Source organism: Helicoverpa zea, chromosome 1 (genome assembly GCF_022581195.2).
Source record: "Helicoverpa zea isolate HzStark_Cry1AcR chromosome 1, ilHelZeax1.1, whole genome shotgun sequence".
Classification (NCBI taxonomy): Eukaryota; Metazoa; Arthropoda; class Insecta; order Lepidoptera; family Noctuidae; genus Helicoverpa; species Helicoverpa zea.
In genome coordinates, this window is record NC_061452.1 from 7,908,726 (window position 1) to 7,925,104 (window position 16,379).

General features: G+C 35.1%; 2 protein-coding genes across 2 annotated transcripts; one reads left to right on the forward strand and one right to left on the reverse strand.

Moving 5' to 3' along the window:
- Window positions 1-4,072: 4,072 nt before the first annotated feature.
- On the reverse strand, window positions 4,073-10,828 carry LOC124632768 (zinc finger protein 391-like). Its single transcript, XM_047167731.1, has 11 exons — window positions 10,547-10,828; window positions 9,852-10,049; window positions 9,688-9,721; window positions 9,133-9,391; window positions 8,781-9,032; window positions 8,539-8,712; window positions 7,839-8,042; window positions 7,362-7,532; window positions 6,523-6,712; window positions 5,725-5,895; window positions 4,073-5,280 (listed from the first exon to the last, which is right to left on the reverse strand). The coding sequence occupies exons 1-11, from the start codon at window positions 10,667-10,669 to the stop codon at window positions 5,206-5,208; spliced, it is 1,851 nt and encodes a 616-aa protein (XP_047023687.1). The 5' UTR covers window positions 10,670-10,828; the 3' UTR covers window positions 4,073-5,205.
- A 1,444-nt stretch (window positions 10,829-12,272) lies between these two features.
- LOC124641251 lies at window positions 12,273-16,320 on the forward strand. The gene is made up of 2 exons (XM_047179330.1): window positions 12,273-13,605; window positions 13,716-16,320. Exons 1-2 carry the CDS (start codon window positions 12,568-12,570, stop codon window positions 13,983-13,985), a joined length of 1,308 nt encoding a protein of 435 aa, XP_047035286.1. The 5' UTR covers window positions 12,273-12,567; the 3' UTR covers window positions 13,986-16,320.
- Window positions 16,321-16,379: the final 59 nt, after the last annotated feature.

Sequence of the window (16,379 nt, forward strand, 5' to 3'; positions counted from 1 at the left end):
CATCAGGCCTGAGCCGCCCCCGAGCCCGCGCTACCTGCTCTCAATATTTATTGCGTTACATTTTACTGGAATGTTCCAATAACGTGATTTAATATCATAGGTTACATCCAAAATGTCTCCTCTCGTAACCCATCTCGTTTACCCATACATATCGAATGTTTTTAATATCTACCAATTATACAAAAAACGAAGTACCTAACTGCTCAAAATTTCTTGACCCCGTCGCAAATTAATCCATAAACCTGCCTAAATGATTTAATGTTTAGAAACTTTAACAAGGGGAAAAGTTTGAAGTGCCCAGAAGATTAAATTTCCTTTTGCAATCGCAGTTGATTTCGATTAGTTAATGTATCAATCTACTTATACGCTCTTATCAGGACGATACGCAAGCTGATAGAGGCTTCACGTTTCTGAAATGTAAATGTCTATATCCCAGTCAGTCCGTATCGTAGAAGTTAATTAGTCAATAAATAGATTGATATGCTAATCAAAACAGGAAATTGCGTCCATATCTGATATCCGGCGCGGGCTAATGAAGCGAACTGTACTGCCAGCTTTAATAACGTCTACTTACGGACTTTCAATTACGACTCGCTGACTTCGCTTGATTAAAGTTCAAGTGGTATCTTATCTTCTTGTAAGTACATAATCAATAGACTGATAACAATAATAATTAATCATTAAGTATTTTAATTGGCTTCAAATATTTTCCACTAATGATGAGTAAAAAAACTGTAGATAACTAATATGTAGGTACTAACATAGGTAATAAGGGTATATCCATCTGAAAAGGTCTTCTACTAATGCGTATTCACGTAACGCGTAAGCAATTAGGCGTGAGCTAATGTACCTATTTATTACATGTATCTGATACCCAAATCTTGTCTAAATCCAGCAGCTAATTAACCGTCGCACAATTTATTATTTAACTGGTCCTTAATCTCAATTAATGTATGTTTGTAAAAAGGGTTTTTGAGTAGGTACCAATGTGCTTCTAAAATAAATTAAATTGGAATAAAGAACCCAGGTACCTTTACATTATCTTTGTTCACTGCTCATAAAATGCTAAAATTAAAAGTCTTACCATCTTGCAATTTTCTAAAATAAACTCTATTAACTTGCAAAGTACTAATAAATTGCTGACTCCTAAATCTACTTTTGCTCGCCTGATATTGAAAGGTAATTAAGAGTGCAGGCGAGTTATCTGGCCTGTAGTCGCTCAGGCTTATCATTCCGATAGTTACCAAAACTCAATTAATTGTTATCGAGGGGAGGGAGTTGGTGCTAGTGAAAAGATGGATAGTTTAGTATTAACTACTCTGTAACAATAACCCCGTTGTTCGTAACAGAATATGATTTTATGCATATTAGAGGGAATCTTTCAGAAGCGATCTTTGTGACAAAGTAATCTCTTGTAATCATTTTTGTTGTTTAAAATTGAGATGTTTCTACCAAATTAACTTTTTTCCAAATGTCAAAGCTTAATTTATCTCATGTTAGAATTATTTTACTACAGTAAGTTAAAGTTAAGCCAGAAGTTCCCTTAAAAAGAAAGCAAGAGTGGTTGACAAAATATGAACCTATATTCATTTTTTTAATGGAACAACGTAAGAAAGCAATTCAGTTAATTTCTCATCCTCATATGATTAAATTTTCACGCGTGGCGTTCCTCGATTTCGGTTTTCTCCTCCACTTCGCTCTATCGTCGACATCCGAGGCGGAAACATTACGTTATTGGATTTTCCTGGGAGGAAATTCTTACCTTTCACGTTTTCCTGGGTTCGAAATGATAGCGGTTTCATTAATTGCATATACGTTGCTTTTCAGCTTTGGTAGGTAATTGAAAAACTCTCTTGCTTTCGTAACATAAAAACAAAGCTTGTGTTAAACTTTGAAACCATTTTTGCTCTGGCGACTGTAATTTATGTCTAAGTCGAAATTTATGAAAGCTCGACGTAAGCGCTAAGTGTTTAGTTTTTCCAGTGTTACGTAAGAAGTAGTGAAGCGTGAGCGCGGGGCGCTGGGGCCGTGACGCGCCGGCCTCGGGGCGGCTGGCGGCGCGCCAACGCTCTGACGTGTGTGACTGACTACCCTTATCTCCACTCGGATCCACCTCCGACATGCCTCGCTTCACTTTCAGCGAGCGACGCACCACTACGCGATATTTACTGTTACAGTAATCTATTAATACGACTGCTGGCTATTAATCACTGCCTCTGGGAAAGTGATTAGTGAAATCTATGAATAGTGAGGGCTCGTATGTACATATACATTATGTAAGTATGTAGAGGTTATTCCCGCTCGGTAACACCTTTTCGTCAACACTGTTGACGATCGAGAAAAGAAAGTTTCGTTCGTTCGCAGTGTCCATGAATGCTGGTTTTTATTTTTAAAATATGGAAATAAAATGTCATGGATTTTTAAAATGTTTTAATGGATTATGTTAGATCTTTTAAAACACAATTAACTAGAAAATAAAAGTGGCCTTATCATGTGTATAATAACCATTTTACACAAAAATAATAACTAGCGTTGGTCAACACTGTGAACGAACGAAACTTTTTTTTCCCGATCGTCCACAGTGTTCACGAAAGGGTGTTACCGAGCGGGAATAACCCGTATGTGAATACCCGTGTGCTTACTTATTAATATAGGTACTAAATAAGGCATGTATGAGTTTGATAGCGCTTTCAGCCTATGATTTCGTCCGGGTATTTCTGGTCATCTACAATAGCATACACAAATAGCGCTCTCTGACACTCGTTGATACCCACAAAGTCTAGAAACTATATATCTAGTACCTACCTACAGCTAAATAAGCAACTAAGGGTACTTACGGAAAATGGGGGATACGCTCGTGCGTCACTTGATACAAGATGGAAACTCGGTCGCGAGCTACCGCTCTCGGAAGGATTTTAAATTTTGCTCCGTACAACGTTATCTTGAATTCTTTTGAAACATTTTTTTAAAAACAGGAAAAAGATTGTAACAAATAAATGGCGCACATTGTTACTAAAGAACAAGAATATCGTAAGGGTATTGAATAATGATAGGCCTACCTATTTCAAGGAGCCCACTTAGGCCCAACTTCTTTCTTAAAACCACTGTGTACTTTGAAACTTGAACGTGAAAATACATAGAATATTGACGTTTACGTTGTCGGTGAATTTGGGCCTTAGATGCACCACATTTCCTCAAAATGCCAATTCTAGTGTAACTAGTAGGTAAAATATATTTTTTTAGGACTAAGCACGTAGGCAGGTACTGGTATTTCCAATCACCTATGTTTGCATTAATGTGGCATTAATAATCTTATAACGACTATTTCGGTACTTTGTAACAGTTTTTGTTAAGTCTGTCAAAGTTATAAATTAAGTAATGGTGAAAGCTTTATACGCACACGACACTAATCGCCCTGTCATATAATTTGTGTTTCGTACATAAAGACAGTTAACGGAATGTAAACATGCCCTGTGACTCTTATCTTCATATTACAGCTGACTAATGTTCATCAATAGAGAAGGGTCATAGCGGTGACCAGTAACCTACTCATAATAGACACCCTACCTATCTACGTTTGTACCTAGTAGTATGTGTGAAGTCTTTCATTGTGTGCGTAACGAGACATCACATATGTATGTGATATTGAGTTAGGAAGCCTATATGGGCAGGTAATCAAGTGTTATAAAAAAACACTTAATTAACAAAGGTCTTTGCCCAACAGTGGGACAGTTAGGACTAAGAAAAAAAAAGTATTTCTAGCTCAATTTCAGAATGGTTACTAGGTTGCTAACCACCTGTTTATGTCGAAAGATAACTTGAGGCCTACTTAGGGCACATTCGCTTTTTTCTTTAGTAGACAGATATTTCCATTCAGAGTTGATCGGCCAGTCACATTAGAACTTACGTAATTGAACCCGTAATCTCGAACAGGAGATCCAGATGTTATGCAATCACGAGTCTCTCTATACACCAGAGGCGTGTTGTGTAAAAGTCCTTTATAAAGATCGATTTCGATACGTCGATTCATTTGATAGAGGGTTTTGTTAGTTTAACAAAAAGACATCGAAGGTATGGTCATCAGTTTATTTACTAGCCAGTTTTAAACTTACATGCTTCCATAAAGAATTACAACGTAATTGCGTTAAACAATTATGATTAACTAAAAACTATTAAGTGTTTTTTTATCTATCTATTATTTCAGAGGCACTAAACTTCTTGAATTGCCAAAATAGCCTAGTCAATTGAGACAACATAATGGTGCTTAAATAACATAAATTCGCAAAGAGCGGTATTTTGGTGAAGACCTTGAGTTCATCATTAGAAATAAAATATTTTCACTTCAGTAGCTCAAGCATGTAGGTTTTGTTACAGTGAGCAAAATCGACTTTTTCTCATTTTTGGGACCATGACTGTAGATCATTAAAATATCTATAAAATAATTCACTTTTTTCATAAGAATCACCATTTCAAAGATATAGTGATTGTAAGATATCAGCTAGATACATTTTATTTATTTACTAGCTTTCGCCCGCGGTTTCACCCGCGTCCCGTAGCCGGATGGTGACAAAAACTAAGTTACCTCCCCTCTAATTTTCAGCCAAATCGGTCAAGCCGTTTTCATGTTATTTCGTGACAACGGAAAGCGGGTTTCATTTTCGTATATATAGATGTACCAGCGAAGCAGCGTAATTGATGCATTTTCTTTAATGTGTTTCTGTTGGGCCTGCTCCACGGCCTATTATGCTGACTTTTTATGAATTTTACGTGTAAACGTTAGGGTCAAAATTCAAATTTTTGTTATTTCAAATGTCTAAATTGACTGGGCTAAAACATTTATAAGTTTATACATTGACGTTATTGTCAAAAGTACCTATAATTTAGTTGTAAAATTCGCACACTAGTCAGTTTTAAAACTGATCCAATACGGTATATTGCAGCTAGGTTAATTATGTAAATAATTTTAAGTAAGAAATATATGTGTCAAATAACTATGTATTTGATAAGTATAACTATGAATAAATATTTACATCTATATATTTGTCTTAGAGTAAAAAAAATCATATTGGAACAATAGAATTTTAACTGAAATATTGTTTTCTACTAAGTCTAATAATACCTATTCTGTACGATGTACGTAAGTGCTAAATTCCTTCTTTGCTGATTGCATATAGTTCGCGTTATCATCGGCACTGCCTTCATTGGTTACATAGCCTCGACTTCATTTTTCGCTACCGATACTGGAAGATTTACGGCTGCCACGTCGTTTTTGATATAATCCTGTAAATTAATTGAATATTAAGATTTTTTTTAATATATTCATAAAGATAGAAGAAATAAAAGACGTGACCGGCCATTATATCGACTGCTCTGTGACAAGACGAAGATAAAGAAGGGTGGAATAACAGTGACACAAATAAGCATTTCAAGTACTGAATGAAAATATAGAACCATAACTTACTTTTGTAAGAATAGCGAAAAACACAAAAATATTCACGTCAATTATATTCTTATTTGATGCCATAAACAGATAATCCTACTAATATATGATGAACAAATGAAATTTGAAACAAACGCAAAAACGGCTGGACCGATTTGGTTGAAATTTGGTATGTAGATAGGTGAGACCCTGGATTAACACAGGCAGCGGAAGCTAGTAAGTTAATATAAATAGAAAACAATGAAGATTAATATTAGTTATATAGTATAGGATTATCGACATACCTCTTGCATGGCGGCATGCGCATAACTGGAGTAGTTCTCATGCGCTTGCGCGGCCATCTTGTCGGGGTGACAGCGCAGGCGGTGCGAGCGCAGCGTCGACGCGTACGAGAAGCGCTCGTCGCACCACTTGCACGACAGCGGCTTGTCGCCCGTGTGTGTGTACATGTGTACCTGACCAAATATATTTCTTATTTATTATTTGGAGTACCAACAGCATTAACATGAAATAATTATAAAACGCCTTATGTAATATGCAGCCAATTATAGGTCCCCACTTTTAAACTATTGTGTACCATCTAAATATATCGTGTACAGACATGAGTATTAAATTACACAGTAATACACAACTACAAAGCTGAATCGACCAATACAATCAAATTAGATTTATTTTACAGAAAACACGGCTCAGCATCCTTCTCACTGTGGCCTGGTTAAAAATATCAATGTCATGTGATTTACATGATATTATTGTGTTTAAAGTTTTCATTACTGATATCTTTTTTATTTAATTGGAAGAAAAGCCTGAATGTGCTGCTTGTTTGTGGATGATTGAAAGGCAATACTGTCAATATGTCTATTTGATCGATATCGATTTGTCCATCAAATGCAACTGACCACTGGGCATTTTTGTGGATTAATTATCCGTAATAAAAAAATAAACTTGCAATGTATGAAGTCTTTGGTTTGATGTGATTAGTTTGCAAGGAGTTTGCATGGTCGTTTAACTTTCGGATAATTACAAACAGCAAACCAATAATCATAATAAAGCAATTATCTTTCTAAAATAAAATCCCATACCTTCAAAGTCTGTCGCCTCTTGAAGGCCTTGTTGCAGTAGGAGCAGACATGCTTGCACTTCTCCTCGTGCACGAGCAGATGCTTGCGCAGCGTGCGGCGGCTGTTGAGCACGCGGCGACAGATGTAGCACTCGTACGACGTGTCCGCGTGAGTGTCCATGTGTGTCTTCAGGTTTGAGTACGTCTTGAAGCTGTAAGTCATATTAATATTATATATAAAACTAAGAAGAATCCCATACCATTATCTATAAAACGAGCCAAAGAATCACATCTATTAAACACACAAGTACATGATCTGTGTAAATTTCAACTGCCTAACTATCACGATTCATGAGATAATACCTATTAACAGACGGACAGCGAAGCTTTAGTAATGGAGTCCCTTCTGGTACGGTCCCGAAAAAGTGAAGGTTTGTATGCGTGGGTGTTTTCTACTCTTTCACGCAAAAATGGCTGAATTAAATTGTTACTTTTTCATACAGGAATGAATTTTAAGCAGTGCGTAAAAAAAAACTGGTGGTCCAGAATCGTTAACAGAACATATCTGCACCATCAGTAAAAAAAAAATTTTTCATTCTTTTGTCCGCCTTAAAATCAGCAAAATATGGATACCAACTATTCTTACGCGCGCCGAGCGGAGCTCCGTCAGTAAACTGGTTTCGCCTGTGACCGTACTATCGGTTACAAAATAAACATCTTTAGATATCAATAACTTTTCTTTTTTGTACTAAAACACTACAAAATAAAAATATACGTATCTATAAAACTTATTTAACTATAAGTTGACAAAGTTTGCGCACTGGATAAAAGTAATTCCTGTATAAAAGCACATCTACAAACCATTTGGAGCACTTCCTGCAGACGAAGGGCTTGTCGTCGCTGTGTATGGCGCGGTGCTGGCGCAGCTCGCCGTTGGTGCCGCACGCGTAGCCGCACAGGTCGCACACGTAGCCCTTGATCTTGTCGTGCACCACGCGCTTGTGTGACGCCGCCGATGAACGCGTCGTGAACCTGACGGACAATATTGTTTTAATTTTTTGTTTTATTGCATAGTGTAGTGCTAAAATGCAAAAGTTTCACTCACGAAAGATGTTTACTTAAAGATTTCTTTTAATACCGACTCTTTGGCCGGCGGCACAACTCTTGCATTGAAGAAAGACGACGGCCAAACAATGATAGTATAAGTGTGACTATGTTGCGAGTTATCGTTAATAATCATACCATGGTCACAATTATTATACTACACGTATAATAATATTGATATAAAACCACCAGAATTTAATTAAAAAAAAACCTTTGGTTATAGTTATTACTTACTTCATATTGCACATATCACAGCGATATATTTTTCGTTCCTCTATCGGAATGTGAGATCTCTCGTGTGATTTCAACGCGTCCTTTGAAGTAAATATTTTATCGCAAGATGCACAACAAAACTTTCTTTCAGATTTCGGTATGTGTCTCATCTTATGTTTATTTAAAGCTGATAATGTTTTTGTTATGCGGGGACACTTGTCACACCTGTTGAATTAAAAGGAAATATTGTAGTAAATTAATTTGATGAGACATCGGCACGGACGGGAGAGTTGCGGCGTGAGTCCTACTATCGTGAGCAGCTAAACACACGGGTCAGAATAGCAAAGGATTTTAATTGTTACTTAACGACAGTCAATCTCAATCAAAAGTACAATATTTTAAAATAACGCCGCAGCAGAATTCAAATGCGTATAATTCGCGGGACGTCCATAGGCATATCCTACGGTATCTAAACGGCCATTGTACGATGACCGATCTATGTGGGTAGCACTTCACAATCTTCACGAGCTGTAGCAGTATCACTGCAAAAGTCTTGAAGACACTGGGTTTGTAACATGTAAGTCTTGTCAGGGTGTTTGTGTTGCGACGATATCGAGCTCCAGTGAATGCTACTGGGCTAACTTGGTGAGCCGAGAAGACTCAGCACGGTTCTCTCTTATGTATGGCTAAATATTGACGTAAATGCAGATATGATACTCACGACAGTACATTAGGATTTCTATGATCATGCACATGCTTGTACATTACTGACTTAGATTTCAGTGTGATGCCACATATACAAGACACTACTGGTGATACTTTATGCATACTCTCAGAATGTGCCTTTAGTCTATACCAACTTGGACATTCTTTCTGACAATGTGGACATATAAACCTGAAAACATATAACATCTACAGATTGATTCATATTATCTTGTTTCTATTACTTGATAAAAATACTACCTTATAAAATCTTTAACATTCAAACTTGCATATTCCCTCTTTTGTTTCTCTTCATTATCATCTTCTTCCTCCTTCCTCAATTTTCTACTTTCTAACTTGTGCTCTGATACATGCTTGTAAAGAACACTTTTGGATCTTACAACAAACCCACAAAGGCAATAAGCATATGGCCCACTATTATGTTCTTTGAAATAATGTATTCGAAGGTGACTCCATGTTTTCTGTTTCTCTCCGCAAAAATCACATTGCATCCTAAAAAAATAATGTTTTTGATTTGTTTAGTCAACATTGTCATGAGGAATTTCAATATGGTCATCAGGTGGCAGTTCAAACTAATCTTTTGCTCACTTACTTTACAAAATCCTTTACTTTTGAATAAGACTTTCTAAGAACTTGGTTTAACTTTTCTGTGTCCTGTTCTGTAACTTCCCTTCTTGTGATGCGTTTTGTTTTGATAGGTTTCAGTGCTGCTATGGCAATATCATCAAGATAGTCTTCATCATCATCATCATTCTTAACGTCCACATTGTGTATGTCAATGTCATCATGTTCATCATTGCTGTCAGGGAAAGCATCAATTACTGACAATGATGGATCATTGTTTAATGCACCTGTAACCATTAGTCGGAATATAATCACCATTTAATAGTTTTAATTTTAAGAAATATATAATGATAATACAAGATATGCACTAAAAAAAGTTTAATTAAAAGTGACATAACATTTTATTTCTGACTAGAACACATTTCAACAACTTCAGCCCCCAGCCACGATTTATTTGTGTATAATGCTAAATGCACATGGAATTTGCAATGTCAATAATTTCCCCATTTTACGGTACTACCAGCTTTTATAATCATTTTGTTTAAGAAGGCTATACATATTTAAATAGAAAAATTGTACTTACAAACTATGTCTTCTGCTGACATTTCATCTTTGACCTGCAATTTTATACATCAACATATCAATAACAAATAAGATTTGCGGAAAAGATATAAAAATTAATTTATTTTATGAAATATGTTTTAAACTTGGAAATAAAAACATAGTTGTATGCAATGTAATGATTACCTCTGATTTGATAGAAACATCATATTCCATAGCTGCTTGTGTTTGTTCTACCTTGATGTCATGGGAGTCATGATCATCAAACATCTTTTGCAGTGTGTCTTGGGTTTTATAACATTCAAGAATGAAAAGTTGGAATGACACCATTTTTTCTTCACAGTTCAGACAGATCTTCGTCGGCAAAGAGTCGTCCTCGTAGATCTATGATAAAGTTAATGTTAAGTATTGAGTCATGCAAAAATAGTTTATCTAACGGCCCTTTCACACGGCAGTCCAGTTTTTTGCAGGATACCGTTTTTTGCAGGATCCCGTTTGATCGCAAAAGATATTACGACGGGAACAGCAATTTGCAGGATCCTGCATGCGGTTTGCTCGTGTGAACACTAGCATATAATATCTTTTGCGATCAAACGGGATCCTGCAAAAAACGGTATCCTGCAAAAAACTGGACTGCCGTGTGAAAGGGCCGTAAGTTGTTTTAGTATGTGATTTTTCAGATGTGATTCTGTTTGTGAATTGGAAATAATTAACTTTTCATTATGGTACTTTTTGATCAGCGTGAGAGTATAAAAACAAATTAATTCATGTTCTAAAGACGTATTAGATATTAAAGTAATGGTACAATTTTATTTTCAATCATGTCTTGCTAGAGTTTTATAATAATAAGGGAAACAAAATACTGTAAAAGTATCACTTACGGTAATTTGTATGAAATCTTGTAACAGTTTTAAGACATTGCGATTATTTTCGTGCAATAGATCTTTTGAAAACTCGTCTTTCTTTGCACACAGTCTACACAAATCTCTAACACTCAAAGCCATATTAGAAACAATCCCCTAACTAACAACTGGGAATATGAAACGATTTAAAGAAAAGAACATTTATTATATTTTTCTTGTCAGTTTGCTTTCATTTGCAATTTAGAAACGAAAAATAAATACATATTTATTTATTTCACTGTAACCCACCATTAACCATAAATAATCAGTATTTTTTTAAGACAAGGACAAGAGAATGAATGAGCCACAGATTATCCTATATGTTGCAGCAAGCTATAATGAAATGAGAACAAATACCATAGACATAATATTAGTAAACAGGACTGCGCATATAAACCCAAAAAACGAGCCGAGTGAAACAGTTAGTACGGAGGCTGTCTGTCCCTTTCTAATAGGGTGACTATGAGAATAAGCTATGTGAGACAAATCCGAATTAGCTAAGATTATTAAACACAGATTAGTATTGAAGTTTTAACTTACGCAGTTTGTGACCTTAAAATACTAATAAAGGCTTTTAATAATTAGCGGAAATTAGCAGTATAAAAGCAGGAAGATTCGAAGTGAAGACTGTTTTTTTTGTATTTCTACTTCATATATAGACTGCTGAGCCATTTATGTCGCCTTTCTTCATTTTTTGGGAAGCTATAACAATAGTACAACAGTTTTAAAATCCATCACCCATATTTTAACTCGTTACAAGAATTCATGGGCACCCTAGTTGTTTGGTTTACGAAAATGTTATTATTAGCTAACCTGTGGAACGATATATTGCAACCACCATAGGATTCACTTTTGCAAGTAGAAACGCAACACTTTTTCACCATTTTAATAGTTTAAATTGATTTAATACAAAAAAATATAAACAAAATTTTAAATGCTGATTACGCGCCAAGAATGTTCAGGGTTACCGCTAGAAAATAAAAAAAAGCAAAATAAAAATTTATGTTGTTTATGTTTTAATAATAAATACGAATAAATTAATGCGATTGTTATTTATTTGTTGACTTACAATTGTTAAAATAAGATAAAAATATAAGTGATTCAATTGTTTTTGGGAAGACAAAACTTTTGATCACAACATTTTTTTATGCTGGCAAGGTGTTAGAAAGAGACAAACAGCCTCCGTTCGAACTATCCCTCTCGGCTCGGATTTGCCTCTGTGTATTATGCAACCAATTTAGTACCTTATTGCGTTAGAATAGAGTTCATTTTCGTAAATATATATTTTGAGCGTGCGCAATCTTGTTTAGTAATATTATATCTATGACAAATACTTAATCCGAATATTGCATAAATAAAGAAACATAGACTTCCAACTAAATAAATATTACTTTGAAATGCAACTTAAATTCAGAATTATTTTTGACTATCCAAAGTTTCACTGGCTTTCCCAGAAACTGCATAAGAATGAATTTTATAAATAAATAATTGATGAGCAGCTGTTATAATTTCCACAGAATTTCTCAAAAAAAATAACATTGACGTAGTATACCTACATACGTATCGATAAAAAATAATATTAAATCAATTTTGAATTCCAGCCGTTGAATACCAGCTCAGCGGGGAGCGGGAATAAGACTCCACAGACTGCCTATTCCCGCTCAGCTGGTTTTCAACGGTTCACTTTTGCAACAATTAGTTATCTGTGCTTAGCTGTTGCTGCTCTTCAACGATGCTTCAACAATCTAGTTTTATGGACGTTTTGTGATGATTTTTGTGTTTGTTGAAATTACTTGAATTATTGTTGAAAGTATGTAGTCGAACGAATTATGATTAAAAAGTGATTTCATTAACGATACTAACAACGATATATATTAAGTTGTATTATGTGCCTAAATACTTCTGAAGTGTCTCTTACTCAAAATGAGGATTCTGCGTTAGAAATTGGCGTCTACCATGGAATTAAAGTGAAAAGAAATTGATAAGTAACAAAAATTACAATGGATGTGCACTCCGATTACGTTGAAAATGCGAGGTCTATCCTCTCTTTCGACAACTTGAATTACTACAAAGCCGAGGACAGCGGATATCATACATCGTACACACCTGGTTCCTTGGAACATTCGGAACTATCGAGTGCATTTCTGGATCAATCTGTGGTAGCGACTACAGCTTACATTGATCAAATCCATGTGGATTATGTTACACCTGAAGTGGCATATAGGTACGGTCAGTTAAAACCTCGTAATGACAATTGTACGAACACTCCACCGCCAAGACGGGCTGCAAAACGCCCTTATTCTAGCGTCGAATCTACAAAACAAGCATCGACAATCCCTACTCCTACAACATGGATTGCGGGTAAAATTCAGAGTTTGGAAGTCAGTGAAGATAAAGAAAACACCACCACAAGTACACCATCAGAAACCTCACATGGTACTGGAAGACATAAAAGATTTATCTACAGATTGAACATATGCGAACAGAAATTTTCATATCCAATAACGCCTGTGAAGAGGAACTGTAGATTAAGTCCCTGTAAAAAATCTGGTAGGAAACTAGATTTTGTCATACATTCACTATCATGTGATAGGCATGAGCTACCAACAGTACCCAAGCAAATATTACAACCTACACTAGGAGAGCCACAACCTGTTCTAGCCAGACCCAACCAAAAAATAGATATATTAGGATTGTTAAACCAGAAATGTGCCATACCACCTTTAAAAAATATTTTTCGCTATCTAAGTAATGAAGATATTTGCAACTTTTGTGCTGTAAGCAGCACATGGAATGATATTTGGAACTCACATAGCAGTATTGAAAAGAAACTGGAAATAAGAAAGTATCTTAAATCAGCAGAAGAAAACAGAGAGAATCGTGCTAAACAGCGCAGTAGTAGGATCATCAAAGGCACAAGGTTGTATGATGCCTGTCTCAAAGATATCAACAATGATATGAAAGATTACCCTGTAAGCAGTACACCCAGTAGTCCACAGTATTCACCAAGAACAAACAGATTCAGGAAGTTCATGAAGGTATTTGTTTTTCTTTTTTTAAGAAAAAAGCCATATTTTTATGCATGTTTACATCTAAGCTAGAACTATAAAAGTCAAGTCTCGTGAACTTAATGTGTTATGTTTTTCAGACTGCATCAATGGATTCAAGAATGCAGGTGTCCTGTGTCCGTTGCTCACAACCTGCGAAAGTAACAGAAGAACCTACAGGAGAGGAGTGGGTTGAGTGCACAAGTGCTTCTTGTTGTTTCCAATTTTGCAGACATTGTAATTGCAGCAGGCATCCAGGTAAGAGCTGTGATCAATACGACCTTAATGCTCCCAGCCCCTCCAAAAGAAAGAAATGTGATTATGCTGTTGGCACAAAGAAAAGCAGAAAGAACTTGCGTAGACTTCTGTGATCTCTCTACAACTCAATTTATGCCAGTGATTTTATTTTTTTTTTTGTTTAATTTCTCAATTACATTCCAATTGATAAGCAATGTTACTGAAGTAGCTAAATTTGATTATTATTAATTTGCATTGTATATGCATTGAAATAACTATTTTAATCCTATTTGAGATTAAGGGGGTAAACCCATGTCTGATTTTGTGCCATTTTTTTATCAATTAATGAATTTATAGTTCACCACAAAGTCAGTAGGAAGAGTGTTTGGCAGTTTTATATTAGGTACCATTACTATTTTATGTTAAGGATCTCTACGGGTTTTCATATTTTTAAATTCACAAAAGATATAGTTGTTTCAAAATCGTGTTCAGAAAACAACATAGGTAGTCCTTTCTTGAACAGTTGTCATTGAGTAGTTATCCTAACATGTATAGATGCTGATTTACAAGCAGCATGAATCAATAACTTATCCTGACTTTATTACAATAGTAAGCAATTATGACCCACTTTCGCATATTGAGTGTTGGCAAAACGAAGCTTTAATTATCATGGCATAAATATTTTCTTCTTCTTCTTCTTCCTGGGAAAAGCTAACGTCTTACTTAATGGCACTTACATAATGGAGGAACAAGAAAACTCGTTTTTCAAATTCAATATCAATAGTTTATGAATTTATTTCTGACCAGTAACTCTAATTACAACCAATATTAAGAATCTACTAAACTTCTGTAAGAGAACATGGTTACTCAATCAACCTGAATATCAGGATAACTGTCATTGGTTCATTAAGACCTCCTTACGATGTGATTCAAAGATAACTTTTCAAAATGGGACTGACTATGTGCATTACAAATCATTATGTATTACTCAAAAGTAAGACTGGTTTATAAGACATCACTACTATTACTTAGCTATTATAGGTTTTATCTGTAATCTACTTGGTATGCCTACAATGAATACCTTCTACTAAGGTTCATACTAAGCGTGTTATGGCGTTAAATAGGGTAAAATTTTAATGTGCGATAAATGTACTGAAATCTAGAGAACTGCTTCTGTTCCTGTGAATTATATATTCTGTATACAGGTAGAGGGTTCGATTTAATCTCTTGTTAATTTCAATAATACCTATGCAGATTTCCTACCTAAACATAAAATATAGCTAAATAAAAGGAATTCAAATGTTTCCTAAAAACTATGTAGTTGAAAAAATTTCGAGTGATTAATTAATTGCTTGACGACTAATGTCGTCTCGTCGTCAATTTTGTTATTTTCATCTTATCTTTATTCTAATTTGATTATAACCTATTTTAGAGGTATCGTAACCTAAATTATCGCACATACTAAATTATTACCCAAATTATTTTTTAAAGTCATTGTTTTTTTTCTGCGAAACTGCGCCCTAGTCTTGCATGATAATGATTAGGTATCTGGTTCTGATATCATGCTATAGTTTTAAACTTACAGGAAAATACTGAGCAGAAATATTTTGTACGACATTTACATGACCTAACTCGCAACTGATAGGACATAAAACGGTGTTCAAAAGATTAAATAGAAATTTTATCTTAGGCTGCATAATAATAACTATACCGGTGCCTTACCCTTTACCCGTGAACTAGAGGAATACTACATTTATTTGTTTGAGAACCATTTTACACTCCTTACTAATAAAGGCGCCTTCTCACGAGTCTCTGGCAATAGCCAAAAGTGACCAGCTGCAAGTTGTGTAGCCCGGAAAAACGACAGATGTATAAGAAGGTACTCGTCATTCAGGTCATTATCATGGCCGGTGCAGGACAGTAGCCTGGCGCTACGAACACCAATAATATATAATTTCTGCGCGACTTCTGGCTGTGGCAAGTGGCCTTTACAACGTGCCTTTACTTCGCCTTCAGTTGTAGTAATGTAGTTTGAAATATTTCAAACATGGACAAACTTTTTTATCTATAAGTTATGTAAGAAGAGTGTGTAGTTTGTTATGCTTTGTAAATAATGTATGTAGGTTAGTCAGAGGCACCTGCTGAAAGGTCAATATTTTGTAAAATATCAAATTGTTTGTTTGTGAAAAGACCAGTGTTTTAAGTTTAGTGTATCTATTTATGCCTAATCTATTAAATGATGACGGTATATCGGGGCCAAGTATACACATTTTAATTTTAAAAATAATTATAATACTCAAGATTTAATTTTATGAATGACGACGTGTATGTCAATTGATACTGATTTTGTCGAATAATTAATTTTAAATTTCGAAATTCATGACATGTATTATTAGTTTTCCTTTTTATCTTGTAAATAGTGTTATTTCCACTATGTCTTTGATTGGTAATAAAACGTTTTAAAAATAATTTAACTGTTGTCAATATTCCTACATCATTTATTATTTATAGGAAATAAAAAGCGAGCA